Source organism: Eretmochelys imbricata, chromosome 11 (genome assembly GCF_965152235.1).
Source record: "Eretmochelys imbricata isolate rEreImb1 chromosome 11, rEreImb1.hap1, whole genome shotgun sequence".
NCBI classification, from domain to species: Eukaryota; Metazoa; Chordata; order Testudines; family Cheloniidae; genus Eretmochelys; species Eretmochelys imbricata.
In genome coordinates, this window is record NC_135582.1 from 920,425 (window position 1) to 940,771 (window position 20,347).

The 20,347-nt window shown below is 67.7% G+C and overlaps 1 protein-coding gene across 1 annotated transcript in view; it reads right to left on the reverse strand.

The window, feature by feature from the left end:
• Positions 1 to 1,732: 1,732 nt before the first annotated feature.
• The window catches only part of SPEG (striated muscle enriched protein kinase), a 118,935-nt gene continuing 100,320 nt past the window's right edge, over positions 1,733 to 20,347 (reverse strand). Inside the window, exons 30-41 of the mRNA XM_077829841.1 lie at positions 18,178 to 20,341; positions 17,613 to 17,765; positions 16,439 to 16,555; positions 12,139 to 12,306; positions 11,539 to 11,661; positions 9,644 to 9,808; positions 8,463 to 9,210; positions 7,832 to 8,071; positions 7,063 to 7,286; positions 6,828 to 6,903; positions 3,876 to 4,025; positions 1,733 to 1,955 (exon numbers count right to left, since the gene is read on the reverse strand). Coding sequence (XP_077685967.1) covers positions 1,733 to 1,955; positions 3,876 to 4,025; positions 6,828 to 6,903; positions 7,063 to 7,286; positions 7,832 to 8,071; positions 8,463 to 9,210; positions 9,644 to 9,808; positions 11,539 to 11,661; positions 12,139 to 12,306; positions 16,439 to 16,555; positions 17,613 to 17,765; positions 18,178 to 20,341 — 4,551 coding nt within the window. The remainder of the gene's footprint in view (positions 1,956 to 3,875; positions 4,026 to 6,827; positions 6,904 to 7,062; positions 7,287 to 7,831; positions 8,072 to 8,462; positions 9,211 to 9,643; positions 9,809 to 11,538; positions 11,662 to 12,138; positions 12,307 to 16,438; positions 16,556 to 17,612; positions 17,766 to 18,177; positions 20,342 to 20,347) is intronic.

Genomic DNA, 20,347 nt, shown 5'->3' on the forward strand with positions numbered 1-20,347 from the left:
TCCAGGCATGTGCGTGTGTCCAGGCGTGTCGCTGTGCACGTGTCCAGGCGTGTGCACGTGTCCAGGCGTGTCACTGTGCACGTGTCCAGGTGTGTGCGTGCATGTCGAGGCGTGTCGCTGTGCACGTGTCCAGGCGTGTGCGTGTGTCCAGGCGTGTCGCTGTGCATGTGTCCAGGCATGTGCACGTGTCCAGGCGTGTCGCTGTGCACGTGTCCAGGCGTGTGCGTGCATGTCGAGGCGTGTCGCTGTGCACGTGTCCAGGCGTGTGCGTGTGTCCAGGCGTGTCGCTGTGCACGTGTCCAGGCGTGTGCACGTGTCCAGGCGTGTCGCTGTGCACGTGTCCAGGCGTGTGCATGCATGTCGAGGCGTGTCGCTGTGCACGTGTCCAGGCGTGTGCGTGTGTCCAGGCGTGTCGCTGTGCACGTGTCCAGGCGTGTGCGTGCATGTCGAGGCGTGTCGCTGTGTGTGCACAGGGCACGTGTCAGACTGTGGCTCACAGAGGCCGGGCCGCAGACAGCAGGTGACTCCTAGCAGCTCCCCAGGTGGGGAGGGGGGCAAGGGGGGGCTGCTCGGTTTGCCCTCACCCGTAACGGCCACCAGCTGCCCTGACTTCCCATGGAACTGAAGCCACAGGCTGCCCTCACTCAAAATGGCCACCACCCCTCCCTGCAGCGAAGCTGCCCCCCGCCATAAAGACGTAGCTAGAGCGCCCCCCCCCGCCCCATGCAGGTGTGTTGTAGCCGCTCTCTGGGGCCCGAGCTGTGGGGGGCGCCAGGGAGCCCGGGGGGGGCAGGGGGCGCGGGATGCTGGGGGTTGCACACCCAGCAAATATACCAACTCAGCATTTGCATGGCCCCCCCCCCCCCCAGCGCCTCGGCAGCCACGCGGGCGTGTGGGGCAGGGAGGGAGGCCGGCTGGGGGGCGAGGACGGCAGCTCCCCCCGCCCCGGGGCAGGACGGCGAGTGAGCACCATGCCGACACTCACCCGGGGTTTTACCCACGTCCGGCATGGCCGGGTGCAGCCAGGGCCACTCCGCACCCTGGGGCTGCTGCCAGGACCCCAGAGGACGCGGCTCTGCTCCTCCCAGCTCCGGTTACAGGGCATGTGGGGCAGCCCTCCAGCCCGGCCCCAGAGCACGGAGACGAGCGGAGAAGATGTGCCGAGCTGGTTGCCGGCGGTGGACCCCGCGGGCTGGGCCGGGCTCCCCCAAACCCGGGGGAAACATCCCAGAGGGCAGACAGTGCTGGTGGCTTCCCACCGTCACGGCTCCTGCTTCCTGCCCCCGTCCCTCCGTCTCCCCCCTTCACAGTTTCGTGCCCCCCAGAGATTGCTGCAGGGCTCCTCCCATCTCCCCCGCCCCCCGACACTTCCCCCCTCCCCCGCAGCCCGCCAGCCAAGTCCCGCGCTTTGCGTAGCACTTCCTGCCCTCAGGCACAGCAAAACAGGAAGTCCCGCCCCTTGCAGCAGGCCCCCTGCAGGAGGAGCGGGAGCAGTCGGGCGCGGCGCGGTGAGCCCCAGCGGTGCCGACTCTGCCGGGCGGAGGGGCCCGCGGCGCCCGGGTGAGCGCCCCTCCGCAGTCCCGGGCGGAGCGCGCCAGGCCGGCGGGGAGGACGCGGGCCCACATCCCGGCGGGTCGCTCGACCCCCGTCCCCCGCCGCGGGGAACTGCTGCCGCCGGCCCGGCCCCTGGAATGTTCCTTCCGCTCCCCCGTGGCCGCGGGAGGGGCCGGGGCTACTGCGTCACCGGGCCGGGGGGCGGCTGGCCGCCGGAGCCGTGGTAGGAGCGGAGTAAGACCTTGTGCTTGGTGGCGGCCTCGCCACGCCGCCGCTGCTGCTCCACCAGGAACTCCTTGAGCCGGTTGGTGGTGAAGGTCAGGGTCTGGCGGCGCAGCTTCATCAGGTAGGCGTCCTGCAGCCAGGGGTTGGCGAAACAGTCCTGGATGGTGGGCCGGCTCCTGCGACAGGGCAAACGGGCGGAGACGACAGTGACGAATGAAATGGTCAGACACCAGACTAGACGGACATACACGGTGGGGCAAAAGTCCCCGTGGTTTCTGTACAGGGAGATCGTGTCTTACGCCTCGATTCGCGTTCTTTGAGGGGGTCAACAAACACGTGGACAAGGGGGATCCCGTGGACACAGTGGACCTCGATTTCCAGAAAGCCTTGGACAAGGTCCCTCACCAAAGGCTCTTACGTAAATTAAGTGGTCATGGGATAAGAGGGAAGATCCTTTCATGGACTGAGAACTGGTTAAAAGACAGGGAACAAAGGGTAGGAATAAATGGTAAATGTTCAGAATGGAGAGGGGTAACTAGCGGTGTTCCCCAAGGGTCTGTCCTAGGACCAATCCGATTCAGCTTATCCATAAATGATCTGGAGAAAGGGGTAAACAGCGAGGTGGCAAAGTTTGCAGATGATACTAAACTGCTCAAGATAGTTCAGACCAAAGCAGACTGTGAAGAACTTCAAAAAGATCTCACCAAACTAAGTGATTGGGCAACAAAATGGCAAATGAAATGTAATGTGGAGAAATGTCAACTAATGCACATTGGAAAAAATAACCCCAATTATACATACAACATGATGGGGGCTAATTTAGCTACAGCTAATCAGGAGAAAGATCTTGGCGTTATTGTGGATAGTTCTCTGAAGACGTCCACGCAGTGTGCAGCAGCAGTCAAAACAGCAAACGGGATGTTAGGAGTCATTAAAAAAGGGACAGAGAATAAGACGGAGAATATCTTCTTGCCCTTATATAAATCCATGGTATGCCCACATCTTGAATAGTGCGTACAGATGTGGTCCCCTCATCTCAGAAAAGCTATGCTGGCATTAGAAAAGGTTCAGAGAAGGGCAACTAAAATGATTAGGGGTTTGGAACGGGTCCCATAGGAGGAGAGATTAAAGAGGCTAGGACTTTTCAGCTTGGAAAAGAGGAGACTAAGTGGGGAGATGATAGAGGTCTATAAACCCATAAGTGGTGTGGAGAAAGGGAATAAGGAAAAGTTATTTACTTGTTCCCATAATATAAGAACTAGGGGCCACCAAATGAAATGAATGGGCAGCAGGTTTAAAACAAATAAAAGGAAGTTCTTCTTCACTCAGTGCACAGTCAACCTGTGGAACTCCTTGCCTGAGGAGGTTGTGAAGGCTAGGACTATAGGAGGGTTTAAAAGAGAACTGGATAAATTCGTGGAGGTTAAGTCCATTCATAGCTATTAGCCAGGACGGGTAAGGAATGGTGTCCCTAGGCTCTGTTTGTCAGAGGGGGGAGATGGACGGCAGGAGAGAGATCACTAGATTGTTACCTGTTGGGTTCATTCCCTCTGGGGCACCTGGTGCTGGCCGCTGTCGGCAGACAGGACACGGGGCTGGATGGACCTTTGGTCTGACCCAGTCTGGCCGCTCTTACGTTATGTTCTTAGCAGCCAGGGGAGAGCCCGCAGGTGAGGGACTCGCCACGTCGTCCGCTGGGGAGCCCCAGGCAGGAACCAGGGACGGGCTGGTCATCCCCTTGGGGCCCAGGCGAGGAAAAGGACAACCCCAAAGCCACACCCAGCTAGGAACAGAATCCCGGAGTCCTTTCCCTGTTCAAATCCACTAGACCCCACTCCCCTCCCTGAGTGAGGACAGAACCCAGGAGTCCTGGCTCCCAGCTTCCCTGTTCAAACCCACTAGACCCCACTCCCCTCCCCGAGCGAGGACAGAACCCAGGCGTCCTGGCTCCCAGCCCCTCTCAGTAACCTCAAGACCCACTGCCTCCATCCGCAGGTCCCGGGCCCTGTGGCTCTGGAGAGGCAGCCCGAGCCTGGCATGCGGGGGCTGTGCTAGGAGCAGTCTCCAATCCGGGCCCCGCGGCCGGTGGTGCTCACCAGGGATAGATGCAGAGGAGCTTGCGGATGAAGAGCGCGGCGCTCTGCGAGACGTTGGGGTACAGCTTGAAGGCGTCGAAGCGCCCGGCCAGGATCCTGTTCTCAGTCTCGATGGGATCCAGCTCGAAGAACGGCGACCGGCCGCTGAGCCTGGGGACCGGTGGCAGAGTGGGTGAGGAGGCCCTGGGCACCAGCCGACCCAGCCGAGCACCGTGCGCTCCCCGGGAGGGCGCTGCTGCCAGCCGAGGGCGGTGCTTCGGCCCCACCCGGGGGATTAACGCTGGCAAATGCAGCAGGGGGGCGCCAGCAGCTGTCTGCAGCCTGCGCCCCTTGAACCCAGGGCCAGGTCACAAACAGCCCCAATCCCGGAGATGCCTCAGACTTTAAATGCAGGGTGTGAAGGCGCAACCAGCGCTCACTCGATCAGGGCTGGATCCCCACAGGGACATCACCCCCGGGCTCTGCCGGTGCCCCAGACTCCCGACCCGCAGCCCCCCGCTAGCCCAGCCCTCGGCTCCCCCCCACCCCTGGCTCTGCCGGTGCCCCTCACTCCCGACCCGCAGCCCCCCGCTAGCCCAGCCCTCAGCTCCCACCGAGCCCTGGCTCTGCCGGTGCCCCTCACTCCCGACCCGCAGCCCCCTGCTAGCCCAGCCCTGGGCTCCCCCCACCCCTGGCTCTGCCGATCCCCCTCACTGCCGACCCGCAGCCCCCCGCTAGCCCAGCCCTCGGCTCCCCCCCACCCCTGGTTCTGTCGGTGCCCCTCACTCCCGACCCGCAGCCCCTGCTAGCCCAGCCCTGGGATCCCACCCAGCCCTGGCTCTGCCGGTGCCCCTCACTCCCGACCCGCAGCCCCCCGCTAGCCCAGCCCTGGGCTTCCCCCACCCCTGGCTCTGCCGGTGCCCCTCACTGCCGACCCGTAGCCCCCCGCTAGCCCAGCCCTCGGCTCCCACCCAGCCCTGGCTCTGCCGGTGCTCCTCACTCCCGACCCGCAGCCCCCCGCTAGCCCAGCCCTGGGCTCCCACCCAGCCCTGGCTCTGTCGGTGCCCCTCACTCCCGACCCGCAGCCCCCGCTAGCCCAGCCCTCGGCTCCCACCCAGCCCTGGCTCTGTCGGTGCCCCTCACTCCTGACCTGCAGCCCCCCGCTAGCCCAGCCCTCGGCTCCCACCCAGCCCTGGCTCTGCCGGTGCCCCTCACTCCCGACCCGCAGCCCCCCGCTAGCCCAGCCCTCGGCTCCCACCCAGCCCTGGCTCTGCCGGTGCCCCTCACTCCCGACCCGCAGCCCCCCGCTAGCCCAGCCCTCGGCTCCCACCCAGCCCTGGCTCTGCCGGTGCCCCTCACTCCCGACCCGCAGCCCCCTGCTAGCCCAGCCCTGGGCTCCCCCCACCCCTGGCTCTGCCGATCCCCCTCACTGCCGACCCGCAGCCCCCTGCTAGCCCAGCCCTGGGCTCCCCCCACCCCTGGCTCTGCCGATCCCCCTCACTCCCGACCCGCAGCCCCCCGCTAGCCCAGCCCTGGGCTCCCCCCACCCCTGGCTCTGCCGGTGCCCCTCACTCCCGACCCGCAGCCCCCCGCTAGCCCAGCCCTCGGCTCCCACCCAGCCCTGGCTCTGCCGATCCCCCTCACTCCCGACCCGCAGCCCCCCGCTAGCCCAGCCCTGGGCTCCCCCCACCCCTGGCTCTGCCGGTGCCCCAGACTCCCGACCCGCAGCCCCCCACTAGCCCAGCCCTCGGCTCCCACCCAGCCCTGGCTCTGCCGGTGCCCCTCACTCCCGACCCGCAGCCCCCCGCTAGCCCAGCCCTCGGCTCCCACCCAGCCCTGGCTCTGCCGGTGCCCCTCACTCCCGACCCGCAGCCCCCCGCTAGCCCAGCCCTGGGCTTCCCCCACCCCTGGCTCTGCCGGTGCCCCTCACTGCCGACCCGTAGCCCCCCGCTAGCCCAGCCCTCGGCTCCCACCCAGCCCTGGCTCTGCCGGTGCTCCTCACTCCCGACCCGCAGCCCCCCGCTAGCCCAGCCCTGGGCTCCCACCCAGCCCTGGCTCTGTCGGTGCCCCTCACTCCCGACCCGCAGCCCCCGCTAGCCCAGCCCTCGGCTCCCACCCAGCCCTGGCTCTGTCGGTGCCCCTCACTCCTGACCTGCAGCCCCCCGCTAGCCCAGCCCTCGGCTCCCACCCAGCCCTGGCTCTGCCGGTGCCCCTCACTCCCGACCCGCAGCCCCCCGCTAGCCCAGCCCTCGGCTCCCACCCAGCCCTGGCTCTGCCGATCCCCCTCACTCCCGACCCGCAGCCCCCCGCTAGCCCAGCCCTGGGCTCCCCCCACCCCTGGCTCTGCCGGTGCCCCAGACTCCCGACCCGCAGCCCCCCACTAGCCCAGCCCTCGGCTCCCACCCAGCCCTGGCTCTGCCGGTGCCCCTCACTCCCGACCCGCAGCCCCCCGCTAGCCCAGCCCTCGGCTCCCACCCAGCCCTGGCTCTGCCGGTGCCCCTCACTCCCGACCCGCAGCCCCCCGCTAGCCCAGCCCTGGGCTCCCCCCACCCCTGGCTCTGTCGGTGCCCCTCACTCCCGACCCGCAGCCCCCCGCTAGCCCAGCCCTGGGCTCCCCCCACCCCTGGCTCTGTCGGTGCCCCTCACTCCTGACCTGCAGCCCCCCGCTAGCCCAGCCCTGGGATCCCCCCACCCCTGGCTCTGCCGGTGCCCCTCACTCCCGACCCGCAGCCCCCTGCCCCCCACAGCCCTGCTGGTGCCCCTCACTCCCGACCCGCAGCCCCACTCTCCTGAGCAGGAGATGCTCACGGTTGCGCCCTGCGTTAGACGGGGGCCAGGCCGCGCCCTGCCCTGCGCCTCGTTCCAGGGCCTTAACCCCGCACGCCCCACACCCCAGCCCCATGGGCGCCCTCGGCCTGTCCCTCCAAACCCAGCCCCCGGCCCCCCAGCCCCTGCGCCCCGGCGGGGACTCACATGATGAAGGTGAGCACGCCGACCCCCCAGACGTCAGCCGCGGAGCCCACCGGGTCTCCCTTCACCATCTCCGGAGCTGCAGGGCGAGGGCAAGGGACCGGGTCAGCCTCCCGGCCAGGAGCGCGGGGGCGGGCTCGGCGGCCCGGGGAGGGGACCGCGGGGCAGAGCCGGCTCCGGGCAGGGGGGCTCACTCACCCCCTGGGCGGAGCCGGGCGTGTGCCGGCCTCGGACTCACACATGCACTCCAGCGTGCCCACGCGCCTCCCCAGCCGGCGCAGCCCCCGCGGGTCGTAGCTCTGGGCGCTGCCGAAGTCCACGATCTTCACCGCGTTGCCGTGGGCGACCAGCACGTTGTCGGGCTTGAGGTCCAGGTGCAGGACGCGGCGCCCATGTAGGTACTGCAGGCCCTGGAGCAGCTGGAGCACGTAGCCCGCCACGTCGTCCTCCGAGAACCGGAACCTGCGGGCAGGGGGGGTCAGCGCCCGCCCAGCCTGGCTCCCCCCCCGCGGCCCAGCCCGGCTCCCCCCCCCCCGCAGCACGGGGCCCGGCCCGGCTCCCCCCGGCCCCCCCGCAGCACGGGGCCCAGCCCGGCTCCCCCCGGCCCCCCGCAGCCCAACCCGGCTCCCCCAGCCCCCCCGCAGCACGGGGCCCAGCCCGGCTCCCCCCCCCCAGCAGCACGGGGCCCAGCCCGGCTCCCCCGCCCCCCCCCGCAGCACGGGGCCCAGCCCGGCTCCCCCCAGAGCACGGGACCCAGCCCAGCTCCCCAGCCCCCCCGCAGCACGGGGCCCAGCCCGGCTCCCCCTGCCCCCCCCGCAGCACGGGGCCCAGCCTGGCTCCCCCCAGAGCACGGGACCCAGCCCGGCTCCCCTCCCCCCCCGCAGCGTGCAGGGCCCAGCCCGGCTCCCCAGCCCGGCTCCCCAGCCCCCCCACGCTGCGAAGGGCCCAGCCCTGCTCCCCCTGCCCCCGCCGGCCCCCCAGCCCAGGGCCCAGCCCCGCTCCCCCACCTGTCGATGAGGCTGTATAGGATCTCCTTGCCGGCGCAGTTCTCGGCGATCAGCACCAGGTAGCGGGGCGTGATGTACGCCTCGTGCAGGCCCATGACGCGTTCGTGGTGCAGGCCCTTGAGGATCTCGTACTCCTGCAGGACGCTCTGCTTCTTCTCCGCCTCGTAGGGGATGATCTTGGCCATGAAGTGCTTCCCCGTGGCGTTCTCCTTGCACTCCCGGATCACCCCAAACCGGCCCCTAAGGGACAGGGCGCTGTCGGCACTGGCTGCGCAACGAGGGGCTCGCGGGACGCGCGGCCCGGAGCTCACGGGGGGCAGGGGGGCTGCAGGCCCAGGGGTCCAGCCCCAGGAGGCAGTGAAGCCACTTGGCTTCCCCTGGAGGGAGAGCGAGACCCCTCGGGGGCCTGGCCCACTGACGGGGCCTCCCAGAGCCTGTCCCCACGCTGGGGCCCTGGCCCCGATCCTGTGGGTCCCTGATGCCGGGACATAGGGTCAGGTGGGCCCCACTGGATCGCTCTCTCAGACCCCCCCAGCTGGGCATCCCCGGAGGCAATGCAGAGCGTGGCACGCTGCAGGGGACCCCGGGAGCTGAACCCCGGTGCCCGGACAGGGCCGTGCCCGGCACTAACCTCGCTTTCTCCTCCAGGAAGGTGTAAGGCTTCTGGGGGACCCCCTGGCGCAGCGTTGTGCCCTCCTTTGCCCCTGGAGCCCCCTGCCCTGTTGGGCTAAGCCTGCTGGTGGGGCCGCCGGGCTCCCTGCTCGGGGCGGCGCTCAGGACCAGGGACCGCGTGGCCGACGGCACGGCCTCGTTGGGGAGAGGGGACGGGGCTTCCGTGGGGGGCGTCACAGCCGGCATGGAGACAAAGGAGGTGACCACGTACATGGGCGCTGCTTTGGGGGAGGGGGAGACGGGCGGGACCGAGGCTGGAGGAATGGGGGCGAGTCGGGCGGGGGGCTGGGCTGGGGGGGCAGGGGAGCCCTGCACCGCCTGGCTGGCTGTGTGGGCGGCGAGGGGGGGCGGAGGGGCAGCCCTGGACGGAGTTAACCCCAGCTCTGGAGAGCCAGACACGGCCATTGCGGGAGGGGCGGCAGGCGCGGGGGACGTGGCGGGTGCAGCGGGGGGGCAGAGCTGCCCTTGTGGGGCGCGGGGAGGTGGCTGGACGGCGGCAGAGACGGCCCTGGGAACAGCCGGCTGCGGTGCCCGCCCGGGCATGTGCACGGCCCCTTTGTGCTTGCGGGGCGGGGTGGGGGGAGGGGCCCCCACGGTTTGGGGCGCGGGCTGGGGGGGAGCGGTCTGCGGGGAGCGGCTAGAAGCTGCTCTCTCGGGGGCAGCCGCGTCCTTCCGGGCAGCAGGAGCCGAGTGGGCAGCGCTGGGATCTAGACAGGAAGCAAAACAGAGCCGTCAGCCTGGGAGCGCCCTGCCTTGCCCATGGGGGGCAGCCTGAGCCGGGGAGCTACCGGGGCCGTAACCAGGTTACAGGGGCCAGATCCCACCCCCCCAGCAGCCATGGAGCAGGGTAGCTGGGAGCGCCCCATCCCTCCCCTCTGAAGCCGGCACATGCCCCCCTTCGGTGCAGGCCCCCCCCGCCGGCTAGGCTGGAAAGGGGATCCCCCGCTTTAGTTTGGTCCACGACCCACAAAAGGGCCCCAACACCACCTGGTGCCCCATGATCCCCATGGCCCTGGCCCAGCCCTGCTGAACCCACCCCGACCCCAGGCCAGCAAGGGCCGAGCCTGCGCTGGCGGTGGGGCTGGGACAGGGCCCCCCCACACCCCGTAACCATCCTGGCCCCCCCAGGAGCTCGCTCACCGTCTGTCTCGATGGCCACCGTCTCCGAGGGGTTGCTGTAGGGCCCCTGGCCGGCCTTATTGCTGCAGGCGACCCGGAACCTGGCCGTGCTCCTGGCGGGCAGCTCCGTCACGTTGAAGTAGCAGTCGGCGATGCCCGAGCTGATGGTCTTCCACTCGCGTTCCCCTGGGGAGGGACGTGCAGCCGTCAGCGCCCCAAGGGGCTCCCTGGCTGCGGTGGGAGGTCGACGCAGCGCTGCGACCTGCAGGGAGATGGTGCCCTGGGTCTGGGCAGCAGGGTCCTCAATCCCATCCTGCAGCCCCCCATGGGCTGCAGGGGCACGAACACTGCAGGGCCACGCACCCAGAGGTGCTGCTGGGGGCTCCTCGGCCCTCAGAAGGGCTGCCGGGTGCTCTCCAGTGTGGGGCCAGCACCCAGTGCCCACGGCTCTGCCCACAGACCCCAGAGCTGCGCAGGCCTGAGGCCTGGAGACTGCCGAGATCCTGTGACACCCTGAACCTCAAAATAACACCCTGTGACCCCCATATTCATCATTCGCAGGTGGGTGTGATATCTCCCACAAAGCGTGCCCTGTAAAGTGTCATATGACAGGTCATGATCTGCTGGAACCCACTGTTCAGCCCGAGTACGTGAATCATCAGTGTGTAGGAAGTGGTGAGATTTCGCTGTACGGCTGTTCCTGAAATACGCTGTAAATCTGCCCGGGCCTTTCCCCTCCCGCATCTACACTGGCAGCCACAAGAACACTGAGAGGACTTCAACGGAGGAGCCCGGCCCAGGCGTAAAGGAGAAATCTGTGTATTCAGAGCTGTAACATCCCGTGGGGAGAGGACATTGCTTGATCTAAACGCTGCCCAGTGTAGTAAGTAGGGCCCTGCCACGTTCACGGTCTATTTGGATCAATTTCACGGCCAGAGAGTTGAAAAATTGGTTAATTTCACATTTTCAGATATTTACATCTGAAGTTTCAGGGTGTTGTAACCGTGGGGGTCCCAACCCGAAAGGTCCCCAGAGGTGGGTCTGATCCCCCCTCCCCTGAGCAGCTGTGCAGGGGGAGGACAAGTCCTGTCCCTCCCCAGCCTGGTGGGGACTTGCAGCTAGGAGCCCCCCCCCCCCCCCCAGCTGGGGCTCGCTCAGCAGCGTGGGGGAGATAAGGTTTCACAGGGAAGGGCTAATTTCATGGCTTGTGACACATTCTTCACAGCCGTGAAATTGGTAGGGCCTTAGGAATAAGGTTTAAGATGCAGACTGGGTGCGTATTGGTTATTTTCTCTGGTAACTGTCTCTGCCTCCCACTTCTAATCACTTACAATCTACCGCTCTGGAGTGAATAAACCTGGTTTATGTTTTACCTAAAGCCCTGCGGTTGGAGTGAAGTGCTTGGGAAATCTCAGCTCAGGTTACCAGGGCTGGTGCGTGTCCTCTGCACAGGGAGGGAGGGGCGACCAGGTAATGAACTTACACTGGTCGGGCTTCTGCCCGGGGCAGGACGGTGCAGCTCTGGGGTGCAAGGCTGGGAGTCAGGGGGATCTGGTTGGTGCCTTTCCCTGTGTGATTCATGACCGGCTCTGGGAGCTTTCATGCAGCCTAGCTGGGTGTGGGGCTGCATGTCCTGTTGTGCTGAGTGATCACAGCGCCTGGAGGGGGTTGCTGCTGGTCACTAGCAAAGCCTTGTGGAGACAGCCCAGGCTGGAGAGTTAAGGGGGCCCCGTGGCACCCCAGTCCCAGGTTGTGCCCTGGGGATCCGTCACAGGCTGGGATCCAGCCCCAGGGCTGAGGGGTGCTGAAGAGGGGACTGACGAGCGAGGTCCCAGCGCGGCCCCCGGGGAACCAAGGCCCTGCCAGCCCTGCCCCTGGGCCCAGGCAGCGCAGGCTGGGTGCGGGAGGCCTCGTACCGTTCAGTTTGCACTCCAGGGTGTAGGTGCAAGGGGCACAGCTGTCTGCAGGCTTCCACAGCACCAGCACCGTGTTCTTATACTTCTGAGGTATCTCCGGGGTGCCCGGCTTCCCCGGCAGGCCTGGCAGGAGAGACAGAGCGCACTGTAACGGGGCTGGCCTGGGCAAGAAACGGGGCCAAGGGGGACGCAGGGAATGGAGAGGGGACGGGGGTTACGATGGGGTGGGACAGAGGAGGGGTCAGGGAGGGGGCCGGGCCAGCCTAGCCAGACCAGGTTGCAGGCAGCGCTGAGGGCACCAGAGAGCTGGGGCCGTCTCGCCAGTCGAGTGACTAGCAGTGGCCCAAAGGCCCCGGGGCTCCGCACTGCTGCCATTTGCATCGTCTGCAGCGCGGGGGCCTCAGACAGAGCCTCCATTGCAAGGCTCCTGCCCGAGCGCCCTGGGGGAGCGGCCGCAGTGGGCCTGGCAGACAGGGCCTGGCCGTCCCCGCCGGGGCGCTCCCCAGACAGGAACGGGGCGGTTCCGATCCTGGCCACCCCACAGGCCGCCGGCACCCAGAGCTGCTGCAGCCAGCGCCCTCCCGCGCCCAGGGCCCTTACGTGCCACGGCCAGAGTGCACGAGCTGGTGGCGGTGCCCAGGGCATTGGCAGCGGTGCACTCGTACAGGCCTGCATCCTTCTTGCACGTCTTGGGGATGGTGAGCAGCTGGCGGCCATCCTTACACGAGACGATGTTCACCGCGGCGTCGGACACCAGCGACTGCTTGTCTGTGGGGAGGGAGAATGAGCAGGGCTGGCTGGCCAGCCCCGCCGCTCGCCCGTAGCGAGACCCCAGCCCCCGGCTCGTTCCCAGTCTGCTCGGCGTTCAGAGCACCCGGACCTCACCGAGCAGCTGCACCCCAGCCCCCACGGCCGGCCTGGTACCCAAGCAACCTCCACATGGCCCCTGAGGGCCCTTCCATCTGCCTCAGCAGCGCTGGTCCTGCAGGTTTGGGTCCAAGGGAGATTTGGGTCCCTGGACAAAGCGACTGTCTGCACAGTAGATGAATCCAGGGACCAACACCCGGCAGCAGGGATCACTGAGGAGAGGGGCTCAGAGAAATGGGTACAAATGGGTGTGACACCAGCAGGCCAAGCACCAGCCCATGCCAAGGTCCCCAGGTCTCAGCCAGACGCTGACAGACACAGGGCTGGGATCTGCCCAGCTCGCCTGCAGGTTACCAGCCACGGGACGGTACCAGAACCAGGGGTTAGCGTCTGAACTCTGTCAAATGCCAGCCTCAGTCTCGCTTCTACTGTCAGTTCCCGATCAGGCTGGGCTATCTGAGCAGGTGCCAGGCAGGGGTGGACAGTGATGGAAGAGCTGCTCTCCCACAGAAATTTTTACGCCCCTCCCTGAAAGAGGAGACCCAGCAACGGCAGCCGGGCTTGGCTTGGATCTCACAGCTGGGAACTCCCCACATCTGGAAGGAGAAACCATCAACAAAAGGCCTGAAGACTTGTCTTGTTCCGCCCTCCTCCCTGAGAGCGACTCCCTGCATCCGGTGAGAGCACACGGCAGCAGGGGGAGAACCCAAACCCAAAGGGACTAGGTGTGACAAAGTGGGAATTCTTTTGTAATATTTGTGTGAAGCCTATATGTGCCTCAGTTTCCCCTATGTGCGGCAGTTACCTCAGGAAGAGAGAGGTCTGTCGCTCTCTGGGCAGGCTAACACAGCTGAGAAGGGCTCCCAGCTGCCTGGGTGAGATCTAATTACAGATCACACCACTGCTGGGCTGGCTGCCCTGTGCGTGACACTGCCCTGGGGGTGGCACTCAGGCCTGAGCCCCTCCAGACAGCAGGATGGGGAGAGGCCTGTCGCTCTCTGGGCAGGCTAACACAGCTGAGAAGGGCTCCCAGCTGCCTGGGGCCTGAGGTCCCGTATCAGTGGAGCTCTGAGAAGACAATGGCAAATCCAGCTGCCCAGACACGGATGCCCAGCAACCAAGGACCCAGAGAGATCTGCACTCCACGCCACTGGGCAGGGGCTGAGCCGCATCCTCCGGCTCGGCTCGGGAACAAAGGGCTGGGGTGGGGCGGGAGGAAGTTGAGGGTTGGCTGCCGAGGGCTCTGGGCGCACCTGGCCTGGGACAAAGGGAGGTCAGAGAGACGGGGCTCTGGGCTGACCAGGATGGTCTCGGCTGTAACTTTCTGTTCTCTGGCTGGGTCCAGGTGACTAATAACCCGCCAGTCAGGCTGCGTGTCCCTGCAGATGCTGGCGAAGGGGGTGCTGCCCCCCAAGATGGTACAAGTCTCCATCGGAGTCTGTCTCAGGGGGACTCGCGGCCTGGAGCTCACGGGGGCTGGTGGGGCGGGGGGGCTGCAGGCCCAGAGGTCCAGCCCCAGGAGGCGGTGAAGCCGCGTGGCTTCCCCTGGAGGAAAAGCGAGACCCCTCGGGGGCCTGTCCCCATGCTGGGGCCGTGGCCCCGATCCTGTGGGTCCGTGACACTATGCTGCCTGGACTCGGGTGGGGAGCGGGCGGCGGGGAAGTTGTTTCTAAGCATAAGAGATTCCCCAGCTGCCCAGCCTGGGCGAGCCCTCAGGCCCAGCAGAGCTAGCTGACCGCAGCACCTGTTGGCAACTGTAACTCGGGGCACTTTGCCGCGCTGCAACGGTCTCGCGCCGGCAAAGCCCCCGTGTGGACCCTGCCCCAGCGCCGGGAGCCGCCCCTCGACCACACCCGGCACGTTACCGCGCGGCCGTGCAGACTGGCCCTCACCCGTGTGGCCATGCAGAGCTCGCTTGCGGCCTCAGCCCCAACGGGCCACGAGCGTCTCTGGCACGAGGCCGAAGCGCACCGGGCCTGGGGTAAGTGACGGGCCCCGTGGGGCTGGAGCAACCTGCGCCCCACCGGGCTCCTGGGGCCCATCGACCACAGGGCTGTGCTCCCGGGCGAGAGGGGCGGGCCGTGACCGCCATGAGGCCGGGCAGGGCCTGAGGAGGTTTCACGGGGTGCCACGTCCATGAGGCATCACCCTCGGGGCGGCGTGAGCCCTGCGGGCTGTGTGGGCCACGTGGGACCCTGCATAACAGCGCTGAGTGTGACCAGCGGGGCCGTGTGAGGTACCGGCGACAAGGGTACCCCTTGCCGGGATGAGGAGTTTGTTTCTATGCTTGTGTCACTTTGTATGGTGCGTCACCGCTGCGGAGGGTAGATCTGTATCTCCACACTTGTCTCTGGGGGACGCCCCCCGACAGGCGGGCAGCCCTGCCTGGCCTCAGCCCATCAAGGGACGTCAGCTGCCCCATGAACCCACTGAAAGGAGCTGGGGGCCACACCTGGGGAGGCAGCAAGGCCTGTGGACCGAGAACTCCACGTGCTGTGAAGCTGTTTGGGGCACAGGAAGTACCAGCCGCACGGGAAAAGGAATATAACAGGGCAGCTGCATCGTCTCCATTTTGTCTTCAATCCTGCTTCCTACCCCGGGAGGAACTTTCTGCAAAGCTCTGACCAAAGGACTGACTGACCCATCCGAGCTCTGGGTGATTCCAGAGGGACTTTCAAGCCAGCAAACTCACCACCACTGGCTAGGAACCTGATGTATAGACTCTGAAGTCTCTGTGATTGCTGTGACGAAGCGGGGCTGTTCTTAATGGTTCCTCTGAATAGTGTGGGGGTGCCTCAGTTTCCCCTAGGCAGTTCTTAAGTATCTAGGGGGTGGGGTAAGGGTGTATGATCACTGCAGAGCCCTAGAGGGCAGGTGTGTGCAGGGGTCTGGACACAGAGAATGGCCGACACCCTGTTTCCTGGCACCTGGTGGCCTGGGCCCTTCCCCCCTGCAAGGTGAGAGCTAAAGGGTTGGAGAACAAAGGAATCCGGTGCCCTCCTGGCCCGGGAAAGGAACAAAGCCCAGAGGAGGAGGGGCTGGGGGGAGTTTCAGTTTTGGGCTGTGGGGTGGAACGCAGGGAACCCCAAGGCTGGGGTCTAAGCTCCCTGCCCCCCAGAAGGACTTGACCGAGGGGTCCTGGGTGTACCCACAAGCTCTGTTTTGGACTGTGTTCCTGTTGTCCAATAAACCTTCCGCTTTACTGGCTGGCTGAGAGTCACGGTGAATCCAGGAAGAGGGGTGCAGGCCCCGGACTCCCCCACACTCCGTGACAATTGCTTTACCAGTTAACATCTCCTCTTCTTCGTTCTTTTTTCTTTATAATAAACCATTAGTTTTAGAGGCTGAAGGACTGGCTGAGCTGGTAACGCGGTGACCCTTTGGGGTCCGAAGAACATTTGGTATACGTGAGCAGAGTTTTCAAATAACTTCTCACTGTGCTGGACCTAGGTGCTGACCAGGAGCCTGAGAACTGGACTGCAGTGGCTGTGTGATTGCTCCCTCAGCGCCTGGATACCCCGTGTGGAGCACCAGACGCACCGTTTGTGACTGGTTGGGGAGCATCTCTGGTGTTACCCACCAGGATGGGGAGTAGCTGCTCTCCCTTTTGCAGCCTGCCCTGACCTTGGCATTTTCAGTGAGGGCTGCCCCAGGCACCCTGGGGCACATCCTGGTTTAGAGCAGCCGCCCTCAGGTTGGGGCTCATGTTCTTGCGTCCGCACTGCGAGCGATAATGGGGGCACCCAGACCTGGGGGTCACAGTGCTTCAGCTCCCCAGCATGCTCCACACCCAGTCCTGCAGGCACAGAGCCCCAGGTACCAGTCCCACACGCACAAAGAGTCCCCAGAGCTTTGGCCTCTGGGCACCGGTCCTGTGGGCACAGAGCCCCCCCAGGCACCAGTCCTGGGGGCACAGAGCCCCACCCCCCCAGTCCCATGCGCACAGAGCACCCTCAGAGTCCCGGCTCCTGGGCCCCAGTCCTGTGGGCACAGATCCATGCCCTGGCCCGCAGGCAGCAGATCCCCGACTTACCCTTCATCCAGAGGATTTTGGGGGACGGGCTGGCAGCTGGCAAGCAGAACAGGGTTGCCGGGTCGCCCTCCAGCAGCACCTGGTCCTTCAGCTTGATGTGGAAAACGGGGGAGAAGTCTAGGGGAGCAGAGGGGACATGGCAGGCATGAGTGAGGGTGGAATGGGGGTTCCTGGCCCCCTGGCAGGCGCAGGCCCCACAGTGAGCACAGCCCCCCAGAAGGAGCATGTGGGACTGCCAGCTGGTCCCCTGGCTCAGTGTCTCTCCCACCCCTGTGGCTGGCCCAGGAGTGGCCCTGGAGGGGGAGAGCCCTGCTCCCACCCCCTGGCCAGGGGCCTTGGTCTGGGGAGGGGATAACTGTGGGACCCCCAGACCGCAGATGGGCTGCTCCTCTGCTAAGTGCCCCCCAAGTGCCCGGCCTGGCCCCACTCCCCTGCCCTGGCCCTCTCGTGCGATCGCAGCGGGACACAGACCACACAGCGCAGGAGACAGAGCGCCAGGGCCGGGCGCTGCAAGGCCCGCTCCGCTGCGGGGGGCTGCCCTGGGGCCGGTCCTGGACACTGGGGGGCCAGACCCTGCCCGGGACGAGGTGGGAGGCTGCTCAGAGCGGGACAAGGGTCTGCCATGAGCCCAGCACCCCGCGCCCGAACACGTGGGGCATTGCCCACCGCCAAGCGCTGCCTCGGGCAGACTCTGCCCTTCGGGCCCCGTAGCAGCACCGTGCCTGGCTCCGGAGCGCGGGGGGCGTCGGGTGCAACGCAGCCGACGCGGCGTCTTTGCAGCCTTGGTTTCACGGCGTCTGTGGGTGCAGCGGCCCCCGTGAACCCCGTTTCCACCGCCCCTGGCCCGCGCACGGCTCCGCTGGGCTGCAGGGCTCCCCGCGCGGTGTGGTGCTGTGGGGCTCTGCCCCCTTCTGCCTGCCCCCAGTGGGGGGAGGCCCAAACTGAGCCAAGCCCCCTTCCCCTCCCCACACCTGCTCCCCAGCCAGCTGCCAGCCCTCTCCCCCCCCATGGCCTCTTCCCAGCCCCCTCTCCTGACCTTCCACCACCTCATATCCCCCGGGATACCCATGTCGCCCCCCCCAGATCCCTGAGCCAGCCCTGCTGCCCTCCCTGCCGGGGGCTCCCTACCCGGCCCAGGACCCGGGCGCAGCCCCCCTCCCCCAGCCGGACCTACCCGACTCATGGCGCACGTACTGCCTGCCCACGATGGTGCCGTCCTCCTGCAGCAGGCTGGCCGGGATGTTGGGCTGCGAGGCCACCTTGTCCCTCTTGGTACGGGACAGGCCCCAGCGGTCCCACCGGGAGCGTCTCTGGCCCTCGCTGGGAGCTGCAGGGGGAGAGGGGCCGAGGCCATGCTGACTACGCCCCAGCCAGGTGCTGCCCGCAGTCCCACCATCGGGACAAGCCCTGCCAGGCGCCCGCAGGTGGCCGTGTACACGACCACCGCCCGTGCTCCCAGCCGGCCCAGAGAAGCGGGAGGGCTGAGAGTGGGGGTTGCTCACCCAGGGACCCCCCAGCCTGCTCCCCAGGGGCCCATCTCTGCCATGCAGGGGTGGGCAGAGGTCTGGGCTGGGACCGTGCACAGCGGCCGGGGGGGCCAGGAAGGGCAGTTTCTGGTTTGCCCCAGGGCCAGCACGGGCCCCAGCGGTGGCGATGGGGTAGAGATGGCTGCCAGCAGGCACGTCCCCAGGGGCCCAAGTGGGCTCCGGGCCCCCTCCGCAGCCCCTGTCCCCGCTCACCTCTGGCACCCGCCTCCTGGGTGCTGCTCTCGGACTGGAAGGACTCGGCGGAGGGCGCCAGGGCAGACTGCGCTGCCAGCTGGTTCTGCGGGATCCCCACCTTGCGCAGGTTCTCCCCCTCCGAGTTGGACCTCCGCAGCAGGGCCAGCAGCGGGCTCCGCTTCCCGGGCCCCTCCGCCGGCCCCCTGTCGTCCGAGGGGCTGCACAGCCGCTGGGAGAGGCGCTCCACGGTGGAGCTGATCTTCCGCCGCATGGCCACGACGGGCGACTCGCCGGGCTCCCTGCCGGGGGGCTCCAACCCACCCTCGCTCCTGCCTGGCTCCGATTTCAGGCTCGCCGAGTCCCGCCTGCCCTTGGAGCTGCCCCGACCCAGGCTCCAGGAGAGACGGCGGCCCCGGCTCGGGGGCTCGCGGCCCGACTCCTCCTCCTCGGGCTTCTTCCTCTCCATGGGCGGCGTGTGCCAGAGGCGCTGGGACATCCTGCGGATGAAGCCGGCCTCCTCCGGCTCCCGCAGGTCCTGCACCGACTGGGCCCGCTGGGCCGGGCCCTTGGAGAGCTCCAGCGGTGCCCCGGCCGGGCCGGGCCGGTACATCCCCTCCTCCCGCGCCAGCGGGCTGGCCAGGGGCCGGCCCTCCGCGTGGGGCCTGGTGAGGAGCCTCAGGCCGCGGCTGAGCGAAGACTCCCGGCCCCGCTTGAACTTGGCCTCGAAGACTTCCTCCGAGTCGATGTCCACGATGGCCAGGGCGCTGCTGGGACGCTCCGCCGCGGGCACCCCTGCCGCGGGCACCTCCGCAGCGTGGGCGGGGGGGGCCGCGGGGGGAGGCTCGGGCCGGGCAGGCTGCCCGGGCGCTGCGGGCAGCTGGATGGACTGAATGACTTGTGCATAGGAGGAGGGCTTGGGGGCCCTGGAGTCCAGGGCCGGGGGCTCCGGCAGGGACGCTCTGGGCTTGGGGGCCGCCTGCAGGGGGACCTGGGCGGCTCCGGCAGCTGCCGGCCGTGGGCAGGGGGGCTTTTCTTGAGGCATCTCGGCGGGAGACTTCTTGCCCACAGCTGCCAAGCTGGCTCTGGGCCTGGCAGCCTCCTCCGGCACCCGCCCCTGCTCAGGGGGGGCCTCCGGCAGCTCAGGGACAGGCGGCTTGGAGGAGCTTTCCCGCGGGGTCTGGGGCCGGGACTCGGTCAGGGCGGAGAGCGAGGGGGACTCCTTGAGCCGCTGGGCTTCCAGGCGAGCCACGGGGATCTCCAGCGGGGCGCCCGAGCGGCGATGCACCGTCACCGGCTCCACGTCCCCCTGGCTGAAGGAGCCGCTCTTCTGCAGCGGGCGCGGCTCTGGGGGCGGGTGCTGCGGGGCCGCCTCGCTGGAGGCCGCCCGCACCAGCCGGGGCCCCGGGGGCGGCTGCTTTGCTGGCCGGGGGGGCCGCGGCACCTTCTTCTCCAGGGTCTCCAGGAGCGGCCCCCGCAGGCCGCTGACCTTGGGCTCCACGGGGCTGCCCCGCAGCAGGCGCTGGCCGCCCTCCTCCTCGGCCTGCCTGCGGGGCGCCCCCCCCGGGCTGGGGCTCCGGCGCGGCAGCTCCATGGACGCCGCCTTCCTCAGCGCCGGGGGGGGCCCCTGGCCCGCCGGCCCCGCCCCGTCCTCCGCCGGCAGGCCCAGCAGGAGGGCGCTGTCCGCGGAGCTGCCCCGCCGCAGCCCGCCCCTCCGGCCGGCCGGGCGCCCCCCCTCCGGGGACTCCAGGCTGGGGCCCTTCTTCAGGGCCTTCCGGGGGCCCGCGGGCCGCGGCCGGGCCTCGGCAGAGTCCTCGTCCGAGGAGCCGGGCCCCTCCGCCACCGGGGGCCTCTTCTGCGGGCCAGCGTCCTTCTGCCTCTCCCCCGAGCCCTCCGCCTGCCACTCCATGGGGGCCACCTCCGCCAGCACCCCCTCGGCCTGGCCCAGGGCGTCGTCCTCCGTGGGGATCTCGTTGAGGGAGACGCGGGAGCCGGAGAACTCCACCTGGCGGGGCATGGGGAGGAGGGGCAGCTCGTCCAGCTCCTCCGAGTCCGAGGAGGAGGAGAGGGCGGGCGAGTCCTTGAGGTGCCGGGGCACAGCGATGGAGAGGTGGCTGGACGTGTCCTCCAGCAGCTCCGGGATGGCTCTCGGCACCAGGCTGCCTTTGTAGCTGATCTGGGAGCGCTGCGG